At 33.3% G+C, this 22,588-nt stretch overlaps 2 protein-coding genes across 2 annotated transcripts; one reads left to right on the forward strand and one right to left on the reverse strand.

Annotated features, from left to right (window-relative positions):
• Nucleotides 1-211: 211 nt before the first annotated feature.
• On the forward strand, nucleotides 212-15,149 carry LOC130647112 (dolichyl-diphosphooligosaccharide--protein glycosyltransferase subunit STT3A-like). Its single transcript, XM_057452852.1, has 15 exons — nucleotides 212-455; nucleotides 3,344-3,404; nucleotides 3,510-3,631; nucleotides 4,005-4,199; nucleotides 4,961-5,109; nucleotides 5,571-5,681; nucleotides 5,776-5,856; nucleotides 6,323-6,481; nucleotides 7,956-8,189; nucleotides 8,565-8,657; nucleotides 9,196-9,477; nucleotides 11,791-12,010; nucleotides 12,270-12,458; nucleotides 12,567-12,616; nucleotides 14,792-15,149. Exons 1-15 carry the CDS (start codon nucleotides 344-346, stop codon nucleotides 14,885-14,887), a joined length of 2,154 nt encoding a protein of 717 aa, XP_057308835.1. The 5' UTR covers nucleotides 212-343; the 3' UTR covers nucleotides 14,888-15,149.
• A 3,641-nt stretch (nucleotides 15,150-18,790) lies between these two features.
• Nucleotides 18,791-21,559, reverse strand: LOC130647113 (syndecan-2-like). Its single transcript, XM_057452853.1, has one exon. It carries the CDS (start codon nucleotides 21,421-21,423, stop codon nucleotides 20,686-20,688), a length of 738 nt encoding a protein of 245 aa, XP_057308836.1. The 5' UTR covers nucleotides 21,424-21,559; the 3' UTR covers nucleotides 18,791-20,685.
• Nucleotides 21,560-22,588: the final 1,029 nt, after the last annotated feature.

Below are 22,588 nucleotides of genomic sequence, written 5' to 3' on the forward strand. Positions count from 1 at the left end.
CGAAAGTATAACCCTAGTCCCCATTCTTATTTCAATTTTTAACAACAGGTTGGCTCGATATTACTAATTGAGTTTAACTAAAATAGTTTGACGGGCAGTACGGAATGTAGTTTTCCTGCAACGATGTCTTGCTTGCTGCTTACTAAGCTGTGGTTGAGTATACTATGTCTAAAACTATCATGGATGTATCCTTGTTTTAAAATTACCGTGTGACCCAGTAACACAAGTGACACGCACAACACACACGAGACGTCAGTGGCATGTACGATCTGACTGGCTAGCTAACCAAACAAAAAACTATCACCCTTTTCCTATCTAGCTAGCTTTTGGGCCTAGTAGAAAAATGAAGACGCAAGATTCTGGCTTCCAACTCCCGTCGTTTTTGCCTAAAATGTCATATGATAGGCAAACAACGTTACTGAAATTACTTATCCTTTCTATCGCAGCAGTTTTATGTGAGTGTTTTCACTTTTTAAATTATAAACTACAATACTCCATGATTACCCTGTAACTGTCAACGTTATTTACCAAGGATGACTAACATATGTACATATAGCTAATTATTTCATGCCAAATAAAAAGGAACCAGGACAAAACAACTTTCTTTGTGCTTGTGTGTAGAATTTTTCTTTCAAGACCATTAGATTAAATTTAATATTATATTCAACAAAATTATCTATAATTGGATGATTTGTCAAAAAATAAACAGAAATGGTTTTAAAAAAATGTTGTTTTGACATTATTTAATACATCACAGCAGGTGCAGGATCTACCCATTTTTAATATGGGATAGTCGCACTATAGGATATACACTAGAAATATCAAATGATTGTAAAAAAAACAAAAAACAAGTGTGACCTTTACCTGCCAGACTTTAAGTTATGACTAGCATCACCAACCCAGACAAAAAGATGTGGGCGCTAGGTAGGTGAAGAGAGGTTCTTTTCAGTTTGGTTCTTAGCACAAAGGTATCATTACAACTTTACATGAAGATAAATGTGCATATTACATGGCTAGCCTCACAAATATCAAGGGATATACCCTGTCTATTATTTCCAGGAGGGACCCCGCTCTACCAGACAACTCCTTGCAACGTCCAACGGCACAGAAATTGTGCCATCTTCCCAATTTTCCTCACATGGGTTAGGTTAACCCAGGGCTATGGTAACATTCACTTGCTTATATTAAATCGCCCCCAAGGGACTGGAACCCCAACCTCTCGCACAAAGTATGAGAGTTATTACCACTAAGCTATAGAGTCGTTAAATAATAAATGAATATATCTCAATATCTGAATATATGTCAGGCCTGGTCATAAATGGCGTGTGGTCGCACCCACAAGCCTCGACACACGAGTTAAGAATCTTGTGAGTGTGATGTCTTGCACGCCTCAGGACCTGTGTGGAGACAGATGAACAAAATAGAAAATCAACAATATGGTTTTCGATGTTAAAATAAAAATTGCAGTTGGTAAGACTTTAAATTTGTACCATTTTCAGGTTATGCATGTCACATGAACGAAGGAATGTTGGCTTGTCAAAAACTTCACATTTTGTCATACAAGTTCTTAACATTTGTAATTTACAGAATAAATGATTTACCTGACCAGTTAAAGCCCCTTGTCCAGCCTCTGTGACAGAAATCCCCACGACAGGTTTTTAAACTGTAAAACTCGAACCAGGCTTGTTGTTTATAATTTTTATTAGGAAGTTTTTTAGAAATTGCACCCCTACTATCCTTCATTGCACCCCTAAATAGAACTCAAACGGGGGATGTTTGTTGCACGTCATCGCAACTTTAGAACTGTGACATACGGCACACTAGTCATTTTACTTGCAACCAGGCTTGGATGTCAATCAAAAGGTATCCATCTACACGTAATTATAGTTTAAAGCCCCAACAATGTTTAAATAGAAAGAAATGGGCCAAAAAAGACCTTCCTTCAGCATTGTTTCGCATCTTCTAACCATTCGAGCCTAAATGTTTATATTTCATCAAGGATATAATTAAAACCATGTATATTTTAGGCAATAAAGAACTGTATATTTTATGTATAAATATTCAATAGGAATAAATAAACTATACATGTTGTGTATAAATATTCTATATAAATAAGTAAATAAATATTTAATATCTTTTATGTCTATCCTCCATTTATTAAAATATGCCAACAACGCTAGGTTGCATTGCTGCCACTTGGTGGCACTTTACACTTAAATCCTGCAATAAGATGGGTGAATAAAATCTCAGATTATATTATTTCAAATGTAATTTGATTATGTTTAATATTAAAAAAGTTAGAATCACATATTAGCTTGTTATTGTTGCAACAGCAATTATGGAAATATGTGATACAAACAATAAAAAATAGAATTAAAATATTATATTTTTGTAGCATTTCAGCATTCGCTCTTGCTCCCACAAAGCCTCGCCCAACTCTGAGAAATGAGAAACTAGCTAAGTCATTAATTGCTCCCCCAGTTCCACAAATTTGTTGGGCTGAGCAATCAATTCATCTCGCATGGAAATAAATGTTATATTTCTTATTATTTACAGTAAAAATAACCGAAATATATAAAAAATATACAAGATAAATTAGATAAAAAGATTTTGTAATAAAATATGCGTTTATGAACTTAGTATATTTGTTCAGATTGCTCTCCTAGTGTAAATTATCGTAACCTGGGTGTGCGATTTATTGCTTTGGTGTTATTTTCTTATTGATAGCCTTATATTGGGTTCGATTTCCTTGGCAGGGATTCATTATGAGCAAGTGAATGTTACCCTAGTCCTGCATTAACAACCTCAGCCATGTAATAGAAATGGGGGATGGTACACTTTGTGGGCCATTGGGTGTTGCAAATGGTTGGTAGTAAAGTGCAGACCCTAATTAGATATGCATGGCTCAAAATAAGCAACAAGTACTCCTCATATAAACCATAGCTGCTGCTGAAAATAATAGAAGGGTATATCTCTCAATATTTGTAAGGCTTTCCATGTAAACAATTGTTGTGGCCAGTTAATTTTTATTGCTACATTTTCACTTATGGTCAACAAATTGTTTTTATTTCAACCAAAAGATTTATTTCTTACATTGTGGATAGTTTGTTATTGGCTAAGTTGTTTTTTCTGTATTGTTGTTTTCTGTGAAATAAATTTTTTTCACTGCCTGTGTATCAAAAACAGTTCCTGCCTGCAGATCTTCAGGACCACAATAATTAGTCTTTGGTCTTATTTGTTCTTCATTTGGTCACAATATTTGCCTTGCATTTACTTTTTTTATCTAGACTTCAGGATTTTATTGCCTTTATTGTAATGGCTTGTTTATATTCTTTGTTTTCAGCATTCTCCACACGATTGTTCTCAGTTTTGCGGTTTGAAAGCGTTATCCATGAATTTGATCCGTATGTATCACTTTCTTATCAGCAGAAGTTATCTGAACTTTAATTTTGTTGTCTGTATTTTATTCATATGCTTTTAGGGAGTCTCTATTTGTTTTTGATTTATAGTTACTTCAATTATCGAACAACACGATATTTAGCAGAAGAAGGATTTTACGAATTTCATAACTGGTTTGATGATAGAGCCTGGTATCCATTAGGAAGAATCATTGGAGGAACAATTTATCCAGGTACCTAATCAGCTGTTGTCTTAATTTTTTTGTTTTATTAATTTGTTTACATACAGGGAGATCTAACCATTGTTAGTAGTTAGCCTTAAATTGTTCATTACAGTGTAATTCTGAACTTTATGAATTTTTTGTTGTGAACATTGCTTCTCAAGATTTTTAAAGTCAAAGGGATACCACAATTGTCCAATAACAGTATGAATAAAGATTTTCTGTTCCGTTATTTACTATCATGAGTCTTTTGACACTGATCAAACAAACTGATAAAAATGTATACAAACTATCCTTAATAAGCAAATCAAATAGAAACAAGAAATACTCTTTTCTTAGTAACTAACTTCTTAAAATAGGCAACTTTTATTCTGCTTTGTTTTAGGTTTGATGGTAACATCGGCTGTTTTGTATCATGTCATGCATTTCTTTCATGTCACTATTGAAGTGAGAAATGTTTGTGTGTTTCTTGCACCTTTATTTTCATCTCTGACTGCTTTGGTGACTTACCAATTGACAAAAGAATTAAAAGATGCTGGAGCTGGCTTGATTGCAGCATCTATGATTGCTATTGTTCCAGGTTTGTTTTTTTTATGTTGTTAGTTAGCACAGACAAATTCATTCAGATAAATCAGTGGATTTGTTGATAAAAAATCACAATTTTATCTATATTATAATACCCGTATACGTCTGTCGGTCCGTCTGTCACGCAAAATGGTAGCTTAGCTGCGCAGGTAGCGAGACGCACACAATGCGGTATAAAAAGGACGGGCGAACCAGTGGATTTTTCCACGGGCTAACGACTAGTTTGTTTGACTAACACTTTTTCTTTTAAAATACTTCAATTACTAAGTAAAATTTATTTAATCATTTATTTATTTTACTATATCCAAATCAATGCCAGAGTCACGTTTCTTCGCTTTTGTTGTTCTTTCATGTCTGCAGTTTTGTGGGTTTATTTCCATATAAAAATGCCATTCAATCTGATTTAAATTTTAAATAAATCAATAAAGCTAGTTTCGTGCTGTAGTACCAGACTAACTTTTTTGTACTTCTTGTATAAATTGAAATTCCCAGCATTAGTAAAGGATTTTGTTACTTCATTCCATTTGGTTCTGTAAATTTTGATTTTTGGTACCTGTAAAACACCTGATTAATTTGTAACAAAAGAGGGCCAAGTTTAATTTTTTCTAAAAAAACTTTTTTTAGTTGTAATTCTTTGCTCACCCTTAGACAGAAAACAAAACATTTCAAGTGCAGCTGAATTATAAATAAAAAACTGCAATAAATTTGTGTATTTGTCTTTGGCCTTTGGTATATGATATTTCTTTTTTTTTTTAGGTTATATTTCACGATCTGTTGCTGGATCTTATGATAATGAAGGCATTGCTATCTTCTGCATGCTATTGACATATTTTTTATGGATCAAATCTGTAAAAACTGGCTCATTATTATGGTCCACACTTTGCTCATTGGCTTATTTTTACATGGTATATCTCTATGTTTACATCTCTTTGTTTAAATTTCTTTGCTGTTACTTGATGCCTTTTACAGGAGTTGTGTTTATTTGTGAAGAATATGATTTTACTTGCTATGATGTTTTAAATCAAAATCTCTTAATGATATTCTATCATTTTGATTACAAACTTTGCTGAGCAAGTCTCATATTTTGTAGTAAGAAATATAAAATTTAAGTGCAGACTACCAAGTTTATTTTACACAAGGTATCCACTACTCCTGAAAAGTTAAAAAAATTCTGAAGTTTCTGTTTTGCCAAACAAAAGTACTCCACGAAAATAATAAAAAAATTCTCAAATTTACTTTTTGTAAACGGGTGGCCCGGTGTTAGCAATTACACAGGGAAAAAGAGGAACAAAAGTATTTTATGTTAGGATGATCTCAGTGTTTATGATACTTTGAATGTAACTGTTTTAAAATACTTGTTGTTTAGGTGTCATCTTGGGGAGGTTATGTGTTTCTAATAAATTTAATTCCAATGCATGTTTTTGCGCTGATGGTTACTGGCAGATTTAGTCATCGAATTTATGTTGCATATTCAACTGTAAGTCAATTAACTTCCATTTTTTTACTTAGGTTTTAAAATGTGGTGTATAGCAATTTATGTTTTGTTCAAGTTTAAATTTTTTTGTTTTTAGGTGTATTGTATTGGAACTATTCTTTCCATGCAAATCTCATTCGTCGGGTTTCAACCTGTTCAAACTAGCGAACACATGGCTGTAAGTATACATTCATTGTGAAATAGAAAAATAGTCTTACCAGCCTTATTTTATTTTTTATTTTATTTTCCTTTGGCATGTAATGTCAATGTGAACCTCTACTTATACTTAACTTATAGCTAGTCATGCCAACATTTACCCGCCAGAAATTGCCAAGAATTTTGAAAATATAGGCTAAATGTCAGGATTATTGAGTCTTTTTATAAAAAGTCCCCACAATGCCTATGCTTTTTATTTTAATTAATGTTTTTGATGTCTGTTTTTATTTTCAGTATGTATTTGTTTCTTAATTTCATGTTTATTACATTTTTCTTTTTACGATTACTTGGATAGATTAGGATTATGTGAGGATATTTAGCTAAAAAATAATCAGGAATGTCAAAAAAATCAACTTTAAGTGAACATCCTGATTTTGGTTTTAGTTTATGTTGTAAGTTCATTCACTTTTTTGAAACCTTTTTTTTAGGCACTGGGTATATTTGGATTATGTCAAATTCATGCATTTGTAGATTATTTGAGATACCGTTTAAGCGCAAACCATTTTGAAATTCTTTTCAAGTCATTGGTGATTATTTCTGGATCGATCGCTGCTCTTATAGCTGCCATTTTGACTATAACTGGAAAGGTAAGCACTGTTTTAATCTATTGATAAAATTAAACCCTGAAAAAATGTGCTTACTGTGATGTTTTAAATCAAAATCTCTTAATGGTTCTACTGCCATTTTGATTACATTGTGTACTGAGTAAGCCTTATATGTAGAGAATATAGAAAACGTTCATTCTGCCAATCGTTAGGATGAACGTGCTTCATTAACCATAAAAGAACATAAAAGTGGGAATAAAAATGTCTTAAAAGCAATGTAGATATCTAAATTATTTGGTAAACACTCAAAATTGCTAAAATATGACTTTGGATTTTATATGTGGAATTGTTAATAGGGATATTTAAAAAAAATTGTCCGAGTTTTTCCTAACCACCTCTAAACCAATGAATCCCATGCGAAAATATTTTGATTGTCCTGAAGCTAACTAAAAATTTATGAAAATTCACAGTTGCAGGTTTTAGAAATGAGAGTATATATTATTATTTTATGTTCCGTGTATGCAATTTGTATGCTACACAAAAAGTGTCAATTATGCTTGAATATTAACAATATTTGGGCTAGGATTTTTTGGGCTCTGTATGGCCTGGTTGCCTCCTCCTCCTCCTCCGAAAGAGACAAAAAATTAAGGGAAGGGGTTACAGTCTAAAACAGCTAAGATAGTAATGGTGTTTGTTGATGCAGTTGCTTACTGTGATGTTTTAAATCAAAATCTCTTATTGGCTGTATTGTCATTGTGATTACATCCTATACTGAGTAAGCTTAAATGTAACTGGTAAGTAAGTATGTGAGTAACGGGAAGTTTAATGATCTTGGGTAATCCATCCGACTAAATTCACCTGTTACTAAGTAGTATTATCTCTTTCCCCCATCTGATGATTAAGTAAATAAATTTGTTAGTACCATAACTATGTAAAGTTTTTCCCTCTCTTTGTTGGATTAGTTTAAACGATACTTATAGTTTTTTAGATCACATTTTTTTTATAGGAAATAGGATACAGGATCTATCTAGTCTTTTAGACAGACAATTCCCAATTAAAAATACTAATTGACTTTCCCAATTAGGCATACGTTAAATCCTCGCCCCTATTTATTGACTTGGTGCTTATTAGCCCTGTGATCTAGTTCCTTTCTTGAAACCTACACAAAGTCAGCCTTAAATTCGTTCATTACATATACATTTTTTTTCTGTATTAACAATAATTGGGTTTTGTAGTTGCACTTTCCATGCTGTTATTGAGTTTTTATCACATTTTAAATTGATGAGCATCTGGCCAATTTAAAAATGTATTTACTTAGGCAATGAAACTGATTTATAACAACAGAAAAATGACTTAAAATATTAATGTTACAAAGAAATGACACTCCAGACACCACCATGGGGCTTCCCCAAGGAGACTAACAACCCTGATTGCATTTCTAGCTAACATCCTATAATAGCATGAAGTTTTTCTTTACATTTTGCAGTTTTTTAATCCTAAGAATTTCGTATTCTAGGTTGCACCATGGACAGGACGTTTTTACTCTCTGTTGGATCCATCCTATGCAAAGAACAACATTCCTATTATTGCTTCAGTTTCTGAACATCAGCCCACTACATGGTCATCATTTTATTTCGATCTTCAGATGTTAGTGTTCATGTTTCCAGTTGGATTGTACTACTGCTTTTCCAAACTAACTGATGCTAACATCTTTATTGTCATCTATGGAATTACAAGTATCTATTTTGCTGTAAGAATAATTCAACTTCGATTTAACATTTGTTATTATTTTCAACTGTTTACTGCGGTGGTGAAGCACTGCTACCAATGCGAGTTCTGAATTTATGGACAAGACATACATTACTATTACTTACCTCCTCTTTCTCAACATGGTGTGGATTGACAAAAAAGGAGCAACAGCATTTGTTAATGGTGGTTGTTTTGTTGAATAAGCCTCTTATTCACAAAACAAACTGCCTAACTATTTGATCTCCCAGGTTTCTTTGCAATTTGGACGCAAAACATAAACAATTTTAACTGACAAAACGTACTTCCAGTGATGATTGATTCTTACATTGCAAATAATTTTTTGTCTTATTTTATTTTTGTTTCTGTTTATTTTAAGGGAGTGATGGTGCGTTTAATGTTGGTATTGGCACCAGTGGCTTGTATTTTGGCTGGTATTGGAATTTCATCAGTTCTTTCCACTTACATGAAGGTACGAACAATAGTGTTGCAAAACAACTTATTTCTTGTGTGACATGTACCTGTTTTTACTACTTATAAAGACGTCAAATAAAGCTTATTCTGTAATGTCACTGAATGATGGTTGAGTCTGACTCGCATTGATAAATTCCTGCAATCTGGGGCATTATATTAATAATAATAATGTCTATGAAATGAAAAAAGAATCCCAGCCTGAATATTTTGCGTTGGCACTCAGCAATTGACTACAAGAATGCTGAATTTTTAACCAAAATTCATGATTCACATCAGCAAATGTTTGCCAATAAAGCATATTTAATTTGAAAGTAACTCACAAAAATTTCGCTGTTATTTGTGTATGGGCGCACAGAATCACAAAACAAATTTTGCCAAAGTGAAGCAGGCAAATGGAAAATCTTGTGGGCAATTTTTAGTCATCATTAGTAAATTAAGATCATTAGATTCTTAAAAACTATGTCAGTCCTAATTAAGGCCTAGTGGTTTCAATTTCATATGTCTGCATGTGATTGCATGCAAAATTCTTCATTTAGAATGTTGAACTCTCTTCGTCTCAACAACCAGCAAAGCCTCAATCAAGTAGAAAGGCCAAACAAGCTGATCCATCTTACCCAATTAAGAACGAAGTGGCAACATTTATGGTTGCTTTGGTAACGTTTTTCTTGATTACTTACACATTCCATTGCACATGGGTCACATCTGAAGCTTACTCGTCACCTTCTATTGTATTGTCTGCAAAACAAGGAGATGGATCTCGTGTTATTTTTGATGACTTTAGAGAAGCTTATTATTGGTTGAGACAAAACACGCCTGAAGTAAGTTTTCTTTTTTTCCCTGTCAAATCTGTGTTTTTTAAAGCATGATAGTTAATCGTTTGCTTATTTGTTTGTTGTTGTTGTTGCTGGTTTAGTACATGGTAGTCTATGCACTTGTTATGAAAATCCGCTGTGGCAAGTTAAAGGGGCACTCCAGTAAAAAAAAAATATTTGAAAAAAATGTTATTTTAATAAGACAATACATAAATGTCAGAATAAACCTTTTACAATCGTTAAAAATCTTTATTTATACCTTAATCGGGTCTGGAAACATCTTCAACTTTAAATAAATAAGCATGCACACCTTTCTAAAAGTTTGTTTACTTACTTGTTTACATTGTTCGTTGATAAGACGTCGTGTAGTAATGGCGATGATTTTAACTTAGAAAACATAGAATCGGATAATTCTCTTCATGAAAAAGTCTTTACAAAGCTACAGCCACACGACTTCGAACCTCTTGTGTCTCACAAGGGAGAATATAATAATGATGCAAAGTGACGAGGTGTTTTTTGTTGTCTCAAAGTAACGTTCTTAGCAAAATATTTTCTTTTTAAAGAAATAGACAATATATTTAATCGCTTTTTTTTAACATTCTTTTCGTCAAAAACTTTATCATTTGCTTCAGTAAAAAAACTTTCTTACTTTACAAGCCAATTTATTTTTATTTCGCGTTTTTTTTTTTTTTGCGCACAAATGCAAACAACTTTTATGTAACGTTGAAATTTTCGCCGTGATGGAGGACCATTCAAATGCGCGATCGAAAGATCGAATAATGTTCTTATCGTGATAAGTTGGTAAAACGGGGGTATTAATATTGTATAAATAAAAATCATTCTTATGATTATGGTAGGTCATAAATGCGTTGCAGATACTACTGATTTATAAGTGGTTGTTTTGACAAAGCTGTTTTAGAAAGTGCATTATCAGCATTACATGCAGCCTTAAACAGTTACAAAGATTGAAGAAAATGGGTACATTTACCCCCTGAAAATATTCGGCATGTCCTTCCATCAAAAAAGCTTCTTTTTTGAAAAACAAAGAATAGAAACTTGAGCGCTACAAAAGATGTGTAACTAGAAAACTTTTTTGTCTGTGTTTGTGTTGGAAATTGGTATAATGTTCTTTTATTTAATATAAAAATGTACAAAATGTTATTTGGTTGTGTTCTGTGGATATAAGTACAGATAATGAAATGAGAAGAAATGAGAAACTTTGATCGCTTTCACTAGCTGAAATGGCATTTTACGAAGTGGCAATATTTTAATATGGAAGTTTATTTCCTGGAGATCTCTTTTAAAAGAACTATCTGTGAAGTGCGCTAACCAAGTATAAAAACTTTGATCGCTGGGTAGATCACCTGCACGACGTATTTTGTTTAGCCATTTTTGAGTTCTTTGTTTTTCACAGACGGGATTCTATGGAAACGTACTTCTTTACACTTCTCTGATCAATTGGTACATCGAAACGCAGAGCAACTAACCGTTTTTTAAAGATTTAAACGTAAATTACATACAAAAAGCGATTTAAATGTAAGCTATAGGTCTTAACATGAACGTTCTCTGCACTCGCTTAAACTTTCTGCACGATGTGATGTCATTATTTATAATCGGGTCCAGTCCTAAATGAAATCGCGCCTGTCTGTTTTTTATGAGAAAAAAATTGAGTATGCGAAGGCTTGTGCAACAATTTTAAATAAGAAAAACAAGTAAATTAAGTTTTTTTTTGATTTTTTATGCTTTTCTGAGTACGTATATAACAAAGAAAGAAAAAAGTAATTTTTACTGGAGTTCTCCTTTAAGCATAGAAAGTACAATATAATAGGTTATTAAAAAAGTTTCTTCAATAGTCACATAATAATAAGTTTAAGGTTTAAAAACCTTATGGTTGTTTTAGACTAGGTCATGTTTAGGCTGTACTACATCCTAGAAAGTCTATTCAGATTATAGTCAATATATATATATATTTGGACTGTTTTATCAGGGCTCCCACGAAATCCTACAATATTCTTTTGTGAACATCCATTAGTTAAACTACAATTTTGTAATGGATTTTCTTTTAGGGATTTTTCCTGTTCAGTTCTTTTGATTTTTTTTTTTTTTTTTTTTTTTTTTTTCTCCTTGTGATTCTCTGTTACACTTTCACTGATTCACCTAAAAATCTCCTAAATTTTAGTATGTGTTTTCTCTGCTAGTCAAAAACATTTACTATTAAAAACAGTTAAAATCTCCCTAAACTCTCATAAATAGCCTTAAAAAATTGATACTGTTAATAGTAAAACCATATAAATTATAAGATATCTTATTTTTGTTTAGGATGCTAAAGTTATGTCTTGGTGGGATTATGGTTATCAAATTACAGCCATGGCTAACCGCACCATTCTCGTCGACAACAATACCTGGAACAATACTCACATCTCTCGTGTAGGCCAAGCTATGGCTTCCACAGAAGATAAAGCCTATGAGATCATGCGGGAACTGGATGTCAACTATGTTTTGGTTATTTTCGGCGGTCTAACTGGATATGCATCAGACGGTACTTATTTAATGTGTTTGTGTACAATTATTTTCCCAACAAAGATAAATTTTTACTGCTTTAACTACAGTTTCTGTTCAATGAACCTTGTTTGGTATCTTTAATCGTTGTATAAAGCTTGGTTAAATGATCTAGAATATAAGCTTTTGTGAAGGATTTTTACTGATGCTTAATACGGCTTTCTGTCCTAAGATTCCTGCTTTGTTTTGTAACTTTCTAGTTTTTTTTCTGTTATTTCATATTCATCTGCATTTTTTAGACATTAACAAATTCTTATGGATGGTTCGTATTGGAGGTAGTACTGATACTGGTGCACATATTAAGGAACATGATTACTACACACCGGCTGGTGAATTTCGCATTGATAAAGAAGGCTCGCCTACTCTTCTTAACTGTATGATGTACAAAATGTGTTTTTACAGATTCGGTGCTGTGTACACTGAGCAAGGTATCATTTCTTTACGTTGCACCTTTGATCATTTAAAATGTTCGTGAAAGTATGTGTCATCTCTCGGGTGGTGAAAATTTTGCTCGAAATTTGTCTTTTTCTTTCTAGGTAAACCAACAGGCTACGACCGTGTTAGGAATGCAGAAATTGGAAATAAGGTGAGTGTGACCATTAATTGTGAATTTTGCTTTTTTTTACCTGTTGGTGTGGTAATCAGAAAAAATTTCTCACCATGTAGTCAATGCCAAGCTTTAGTATTATTTAGTGAATTCATCGGATATAAAGTTATCAAATCCCAGTGCTTTATTTTCAATTTACGAGGAAACATCGTTATTTAAAGCACTCACTACGTTGTATACGTACAGGATGTTTATAGAGAAATAAACATGTCGTCATAATTGAATTTCCTTCTTGTTACGTGGCAATTTTCCTTTAAGTAATTTATCGTGTTGTTATTTTTCTTCACGCAACGGGGGTAAATAAAATGCCTCAATACAAAGGAGCAGCGTGGGGAGCAACTTTCTGTGTCATAAGAAGGAAGAAAGGAAGTGTGGAGGAGATACAGGGAAAATTGTTAAACGCTTGTTAATTCCATCAATCTATTGGAAAGTAAGGTGACATGAAAACCAAAAGAAATTCAGTGTATCTTTCATAGTTTGTTTATGTGTTTCTGTTTGCTAGTGTAATAGTTGACAAACTAAGCAGGAGATTTAACTGTCCATTTTCAATTTGTGAAGACCTATATCACCTTGGCTAAATTTATGTAAACAGTGCTTTCGCCACTGTCTGAAACATGTTTTTCAATAGGAATCCTCTTACTTCTTTTATTTGAATGATACAGTTTTCTCGCTCTTTGTAAGTTAGAATGCGTTTAAATTGTTCAACACCCTGAGAACTATAATACTTTTTTGCTTTTTTATTTCGTAATCCTGCCGAAACGATAGTATTATTTCGTTTCTTTTTCCCTGCATCTTTCGACGATTATATCAGTCTTGTCGTCATCTCTTGTCATCTTTAACGGTAGCTTTAAGATATCGTCTCATTATCTTCTTTTGCTATGATCTTTATTCCAGCAATGCAATAAAGATTTTAAATGGAAGTTTAATGACATCAAATTAATCGAATATTGTCTGCGCTCTTTCAATGATCTTAACAAGGTATTCAAGAGCCTTATGTTGACAGCTTTGTCATTTGTGTCCATGCGGACATATTTGCTTAATGAATAATGATGCTTTTTTTTATCTTTTTAACGATTAAAGATTATTTCCACGAATAGGCTTATGCGACAGACGTGTATTGTAAGATTGTTGTTTTTGTGATCCTTGCTTAGGTCTGAACATCCAGTTTCTTTTATACCTCTTGTGCAGTTTTAAAGTGATGATGGTGCTTGTGACGGTATAATACGCCGTCTGTATTGACATGATGACGTTGGTTACGGTATAATACGTCGTCTGTATTGACATGATGACGTTGGTTACAGTATAATACGTCGTCTGTATGGACATGATGACGTTGGTTACGGTGTAATACGCCGTCTGTTTTGACATGATGACGTTGATTACGGTATATTACGCCGTCTGTATTGACATGATGACGTTGATTACGGTATAATTCACCGTCTAATTTGACATAATAACGATGGTGTCGGCACTTTTACCTCGTGTGAATTCCTATCGTTACTATTCCTATTATTACTAAGTATTGTTTGCCTTGCTATTTTTTTCTTTCTTGTTATTGCTTATTATTACTTGTTACTTTTGTCTCAGCTAGTTAACCCCTTGACAAATAGACTGTGTTGTCACTGCCGTTCTGCTCCTTTAACACGTCATGATTACACTTACGTCACGTGTTTGAAAGGTAAACAAATCGAGTAAAGATTGCGTGTTTTTCTTTATCGAGTTGTGTTTACGCGACTTTGTAAGAGTTGTGTGTACAACTTGTTACGAAAACGTGTCCAGTTAATCCTATAACAGCGGTCTCGCTATGATTCATACTTTCATTGGTGTTTTTTCCTTCATTTTTTTGCGATCCGTAACAGAAGTAAATATACGCCCTAAGCTGCCACGCCCTTTTGGTATGAAAGTTTAATGGTGAGCTGACTGCGGTGCCGTAATGCCAATTAATTTGGGAATTTAGTTCGAAATTGACTAGAACTTTTCTTACAGCTGATACAATGTAGCTTTAGCTGTGGGAATTCTGTCCCGTAGCTCATACGATGTAGCTTTGAGCATGTCAGATGTAGCTAGTTGTACTATGATGATTGTTGTTCAGCACTGATTAAGTAACGATTCGACAATATTTTCGCGTCGTTACTATGCATTTCTATTTTTCAGGAATTCGAGCTCGATGTCCTTGAAGAAGCTTACACCACTGAGCATTGGTTGGTGCGTATCTACAAGGTGAAAGATTTGGATAATCGAGGCGTTTAATTTTTTTTAATATTGCTGTAGGAGAATTTTGAGTCTTACGCAAAGTAGAAAATGTTTGAAATTTTTTAATTAAGTTATGAGTTGGGATATAATGTCGAAAGAATGCGTTACTACGAAATGATAATTCAGCAAGGCATGATATGAGAACTAAATATTTCTCTGGAATTTACAATTTCTTGCGTTTTTTTATCTACAATTTTTACGGTACTCTTAACAATATTGTAACAGGGATGATATTACGAAATATATGACTGTGTACAAACCAGTAGTACTTAACCTTAAACCCGCGTGTTTGAAACACCGTGGAACACGAAAAAATCAGAAAAATCAGAAAAAATGTTAAGAAGCACAGAGTTAACCCTTGACTTAACTGTTAACCCTTGTTATTTTTCACCGAAAGAAATGCCTGCTTTGAAGATGTCAGTTGAGACTTGTTTTAAATAGCAGTGTTTAATATTTTAACAACTAGTGTTGTACATGCGCTCTTCAGTTAAGTTTACAATGACTAACCAAGGCTATCTAGATTAAAGAGAAAAGATTGAAGACACTTTTAAAACACTATCTCAAGTATTCACAAACGTGTTATTTATTATGACAGCCGGGTTTTTTTACTCTGAACGGAGAATGTTTCACTCCGATCAGACCTCCGATCCTGACGAGCTAATGTACTATGTGTAAATCATATTGAAGGACTACCTTACTTGTGGCAGTGCAAAAAGTCCAGATGAACTACCTGCGTGCATCACTAACATATTGCTGCACGTAGTGTAGAGGGTTTATCTACGGTTCCCAGTCTGTGGACCGTGGTTCGAATCCCGCTTAGTGCCAGGCAGTATGTTAGTGATGCGCAAAGTAGTTCTTCAATATGATAAAACACTCATTTTGTGAGAGTATTTTTTGCATCCTAGAACCTGGAGCTCTTTGAGATAAACCACGAAAGAGTACCTTCGAGGTTTGGATCTGAAAGAGCTCTGGGGAGGATAGTGTGTTTTTTTTCGTCGTCGCAGCTACACGTAAAGTCGGAGAAACTGTTGACACAACTTATCATTTGTAACTGACTAAAGTGTTCAGTAGTCTCTTGCATAGAAAAGCTGAAATGTGACATCCTCGAAACGCTTGCATGATAGACTTTGATTAGCCAATTTAAAAGCCGAATTGATTACCACATTAAGAGGATTAGAAATGTGTCTACTAAACTCAAACTCGTCCCCAGATCTTCAATTTAATTTTGCCGTTTGATAATATCAGAAAAAGAAAAGGAATCCTGGGAACGAGGTTGTACGGAAATAGGTTTTCCTCCTTTTCGACCGCAAAAAAACTTTACCACTAGCTAGAATAAGAAAACCTTATCGGAAATTGGATCAGATTCGTAGAAGCCTCTAGATGTAGGTCAACGTAAAAAAAAAAGCTTATATTTCCATTATAGTGGAAAGATGCCTATGCCATTACTTGTGATGGCAAACTTCGAAATTAGCTATCTTGTCTCAACCTATTTTAATCAAGATGAAAGAAGGTTAAAATCCTCCAAAAAAGAAAAAAGGGTGGTGTCTGTCACGTCCTCGTTGTGTAAAGTCCGGCTCAGTATGGAACGGCAATATAATTTCAAGAAATATAATAATTTCATCACAATTATTCTAGCAAAAACACCGAGCCTGCCGACATTAGATTGCAGAAAACTGCTTCTTATCGTCTTTAGAACAGCAGCTGCGTTTGAAAAGCATGAAACAGAAAAACGTGTTATCATCTACTTGTGAAAAAAGATTACTTTAATTTATGTTTGATGTTTAATGGGAAAAATGTTTAATCTGATATTATCAAAAAACTGATAAAAAGTACATAACATAAGTTTTGAAATGGGTTTGTTTATCAGTCACCATATCTGATATTTCTGTATCTTTTCATGAATTTAATAAAAGCAGCAAAGACATCAATTTTCTCTTCAAAAAATTTAATTTCCCCTAAACCTTTCCCCTAACCAAACACATACATTTTTCTGTATTGCACACATGTATTTAGCCTTTTTAGTGAACTCGTTCGAAAAAGCCCCAAACAAAGTTGGATGAGCATGCATGAGAATGTCCATGTGATATCAATGTTGAAATGACTCATCTCGCATGTTAGTTTTAGATGGGCAGACAAAAAGAAAGAGATACAAGTTAACTATTTCCATTTCGTAGCTTTTTGTATACTGCAAGCAAAAAAAAATTTCAATGTAACGCCAGTCACTATTAGAGATTTTATTAACACAGTCGCACAGCTAAATTATTTTTTTGCTAACCGTCCCTTATTTCCTCGAAAGCCGCTACTTGTGACGTAATAATAGAGGGATTTGTCGACATGACTTGCCCAAAACCAAATTTCGTGTAAATAGTTTTTGCACAATTTCAACCTTGATATATAAACATCCGTCAGTGCACACACAGTAATTGCTACTAATTATTTTAATCTTTATAATCCCTGGGAACGAAAGTGTATTGGTGAACTGTGTCCATCAGTAGAGGACTATTAATGGACGGTAAAATCACCGGCAGCAGCAAAGCGGCTTTAACATCTTAAATACTGGCTTATAACCCATCAAATCAAGCATTTTTCATTCGAAAAGATATTTTTTACCACATCAATTCTTTAAGAGATTTTTTAGAATTGGAAAGGGGAGATATACTATCCGATATTGACATTATCGCAAGCTGTTGAAAGAAACACGGCCGAATAATCATAAGTCTCGCTGTTATGGTTACTGAGTGTTATCTGGCGAACAAAAATTTGTTCGCTCGAAAGGTGATAAAAAATTGCGTTGAGTAATTTGCTTTAACCAACCTTGAACACAGGACCTGTAGTGTCTTTTGTATGAGAATGATCAAGCCCTGGATTCGAAGTTGAAGTTTAAAAGTCCAATCACTGTGGAGCAAAAGTAAAGAAAAGCACATATGTCGACGTGTAATGACTGCCTTAACGAAGTACGAATACATTTAGCAATCTTGCGTTTATCGATTTGTTTACAAAGTTTGTCAACCTCGTTCCCAGGGCATTTTGCCTTTTTAGTTAATTCGAGCTCCATAATAAATGCTCAGGGCCTAAGTGACCCTGGGGCGAGGATGTTTATATGTAGAATTTTTCACTTCAGGCGTCATGTATTTTACCACAGTATAGCGTTTATAAGGTTTGTCTCCGTGATAATGAGTCCTTAAGAACGAAAAAAAGGCAACCTCGTCTCCAGCGCTCTTCCGCGCCGATAATCTCCACATGGTACAGCTTCGCAATAGCCTTCCTGTCAAAACATCATACCCGTAGACGAGCACTGTGGTCGAGGTTGGGAAAGGGATATTTCATTTGTGCAGCTTTTTTATTTAGTATCAATAATGAACTGTTGATAAGTTAAACAATCATAAGCACCATACGTCAAAACGCAACGAATTTAAAGTTTGTTATCTCCTCAACCAAGTTGACACTATGAGGTCAACAATACGACAGCAGGGAGGAGCCAGCGGGGAAGTTGTAATTGCAAGATACAACAGCCTACACAGCACGACTTTAATTTCAATTACAGACCGGTATTAAAAGATTTTAAGAAGCTCGATCAAAGCAGTTTGTAGATGAATTATTAAATTTATCAAACTTGTAACTTGTGTATAATTTAATCATTTGTAACAAATATAATAAATAAATAAAAGAATATAACAAATAGATTGCGTAACTATGGCTTGTTGGCGGTTTGAACTTTTGAGGATATGTACGCGGTGGTTTCTTTTGTGAAAATGAAAAATTTGGAATTAAAGAGATGTAAAAACAAAATAATACCCAAAAATAACGATTTGTAGAAGCTGAAGCTCTGTGGTGGAGAGTAAATAACTTCACAAAATATCCGACCTCCCTCCTTGTGGCTTTTCTAAAACTACTTTTGTGAAAATGAAAATATAACGTTTGACGAAATGTTTGATCGTTTAACCTTACAAATATGGACATTTGATTTTTTAAATATGGACAACGAATGAAAGCTTAAAAATTCAATAATTAATTTGGCTTGCATTCAATGCGCTGAAATATTATGAATGGAGCTCATCCATTATATATTATGGAAAAGTCACAAGATCCTCAATGAGAATTTTAATAATGGAAATTTTAACAACACAACTCAAGAGGTTAAACTTTTGAAGTCCATTTTATGACTAATGCTTTCAAATATATAAGAAACAACACTTTGTGTTAAAAACCAAAAAACAGTTCTACACCATTCTCAAGAGATTATTTTATAATCACTTGAGTACTTGGTCAACCACTTTCTATACCCTTCAAATACAAAGCTTAAACACTTTCAAACTTTCACATGCACAAAATAATAATATCATTGATAGGAAACATTACCCTGCAAATCACCCTCACTAACTATCTGCTGACGTTTTAACTCTCAATAAAATCGTTTGAAAACAATAAAAATGTCAGTGAAGAAATAGGTCACATAGTTTATCAACTTTAACACAAGGGGAACAATAACATCATAAATTACATGCCCTAACATAAAGCTAAACAAAGAACCCAGCAAAACTGCTAACAAAATAATACATCCTTAGGAAATGTTGCTTCAATAAACAATACAGGATGATCAGTTTCCTGTAGTCTTAATAATGAAGTGTCTCCTTTCAAATACAAAAATATTTCAAATTAATGTAAAATGAATGTAAAACAGGATAATGATTGAGAGGGATAAGTAAAAGACGGTTGCTGATAACACGTAATATTTTTTTTAAATTGGCAAAACTTACAATGTTAGTAATATTACAATATTAAATTTTTTATCAACAAAACACAACAGGCAATTGATGCTTTATTAGTTATTTTTTGCATTATAGGTTGAGAAGCTACCATTTCCAAAACTAAAATATATTAGGAACACAACTACACTTTAATTGTCAGAGTTAAAATTATTAATGTAGTACGCATAAAAAACAAAAAAGATCACCAATAAGAATTAAAAAAGGAATTGTATGTTTCAATTTCATCTTAGTTAGAGAAATGTGTTTTATTGAACACCAAATTATGAGGTATACAAAAAAACAGACATATACACAAGAATATAATGAAATATAAAAAGTTAACTTAGCTATTCGATGTTTTTTAAATTTTATAAAAATTTTGAATAAAATGTGCATTACTAAAGAAAAATTAAACACCTCATTGATTACTAAGATGATGGCAAAAAAACAAACAACAAAGTGTAAACTCCCAATCAATGGCTTGAGTCTACTGTTGTATATCAAAACATGATATTCACAGTGAAAATTCTGGTGAGAAATATTTATCTATGGCACCATTAACGCAATTCACTTTTATCAACTTTACAAGTGCTTATCATAGCATGTGATATATCACATAAAAATTTTTTCAGGTTATTCCATATGCCTTTAGCTATACTTGAATAACATTTTATGCTATGAAGATAATACTGCTTCTTTTTTAAAAAACTGTAAATTACAACAGGTCTATAATACATAGTTTTGAATAAATAATCTAAAAAAAAACTTTGTTGACACAAAAACTTCTTCCACATAAAGACATTGTATTCTTCAAATCAAGGTAAATAAAAGTACACATAAGAGTTGAAAGAGACAGAATGTTTCATGTACATTTATGTAAAAAAAGTTATAGAGTACAAAAACAGATAACTAGCTAGATACGATTTAAAAAAACTTTTTCGACACTAAACGTAAACCATGAATAGGAAATCAGAGGGATGAAGGATACATAAGAATTCACAAAACACACATTAAATTAACATACATACTAATCTACATAGAAAACATTTATGCAAAATATTCTTTTCCCTTTGTCGGATTGTCTGTATCCCCCCTTAGGTAAGTTGTCGATGACTGTTCATCAAGGCTGTAACTACCCTCATCTTTTTTGCGTAGTCTGTAAACCAAAAACACAATAATCAAAATAGCCAATACAGCACCAACGACAACACCAATAATAATTCCAACAGTGAAGTTCACTCCTCCTTTGGCAACCTTTTTACGGTTGTTATCGCCAACCTGCCTTTTATTATTGCCAGTTTCATCATCAGGTTGCACTTCAATCTCTTTTTCTTCATTTTCACCTCCCTCACCTTCATTTACATTGTTATTTTCTTCAACTGTATCTGTACTTTTAACTTCCACATTGTTACTCATAGTGGTAGTTTTCTCGGTGGTTGTAGAAACATAATTTATATTGATCACAGTAGGTGAGGCCTTCTTTCTTTCTTTCGTTCCTGTTGTCACTCTCTTAGTAGGCAAAACAGCACCACTTCCATCCCCACTCTCCTCTTCATCACCACTCCCAGAAGACTCTGAATCTTCGTCATCATTCCCTGATCCTACTGAGTCCTCATCGTCAACGTTTTTAAATTTCTTTGACATTTTTTTTAAAATGTTGTTTATACTTTCAGTGTCCATATTATCTCCACCTTCTTCGAATTTAAGTATGCCTTTTTCTTCATCGTTGCTTTTTACCGAAATAATAACAACAAATAAACACAAAAGTTTAACACTGAGCTTCATATTGTCAATTTCTGTATGTTATTACTCTTCAATATAAAATTTTATTCCGAATGTGAGTATTACAATTTCCTTGCACATTCGTCGAAATTCTTTCAACTGAGCTCCGTCGTCGACTTTTCTCTACACTTCATTTAACCTGAAGAAAAACATTCCACTTGTTTTAAGAAATGATCAGAGGACGAACCGTTTTGATTGGTTGTTGTAATCGATACTCATTAAAATGTAAATTATGCAAAAACTTATGAATCTTTTAAATTCGCCGGCGTCAATAAATCAAATTAATTCCTTCTCAATGGTTTGTTACCGACGCGCATTTCCCAACAAAGAAATATATAGGTTAAATCATAGGAATTATATGCAAGGAAAAAAGCAAGAAAAATAAAGTTGGAATATTTTTCAACTGATTGTTAAAGTTTTCATCACGGCATATGTGACGTCATAGGGTGGTAAAACAAACCAGGAAGAGACGCAGTTTAGCATGATTTTGGAGTAATAAAGCAAAACAAAAGTTCAGCGAAAAAATAAATAGCATTTATCGTATAATTACTTAAATTAAAAATAGAAATTATAACATTCTATATAAAGCCCCCGTCTTTTTTATCGCACAACTTTCCATATCATTATATTTTGCATAATCAACCCATGAGTTGTGATTTGAAAATACAAACGACGAAGACCAGCATTTACAACTCACGTTTTAGCGCAATTTTTAAGCCTGTTGATGCTATGAAGGAACAACACTAACACAGTAACCATTTTGTCAGTGCATTCCAACCGGGGGTAACTCATCTCATGCATGTTCGTGCATAATTGGAAATTTCCTGAGATATAAGTTTTATTGGTTCGCAGAGATGTTGTACCGTAAACTCCTCAAAATAAGTTATGTTAATGCGAGAAACGGAAGAGAACAACGTCATTCAAATAAAATGGATCATTGTCGCTTTCATACAAATTTCACCTCGTCACCGTCACTCTTTCTTCTTGATTGAATGGTATCTGAATGTAAATACTCTCTTTCCCAGATCTTGACATTTTTATAGCAATTTATTCTTTAAAAGACCCTGTGATGAAGATGTTCTTCTTCAGTTGCCTTGGGATAGTACCAAAAATTTTATCGGCTTTACCAAATTGAATATAGTGACAAAAATAATAATAACCTTAATTC

This window comes from Hydractinia symbiolongicarpus, chromosome 6 (assembly GCF_029227915.1).
Source record: "Hydractinia symbiolongicarpus strain clone_291-10 chromosome 6, HSymV2.1, whole genome shotgun sequence".
Lineage (NCBI taxonomy): Eukaryota > Metazoa > Cnidaria > Hydrozoa > Anthoathecata > Hydractiniidae > Hydractinia > Hydractinia symbiolongicarpus.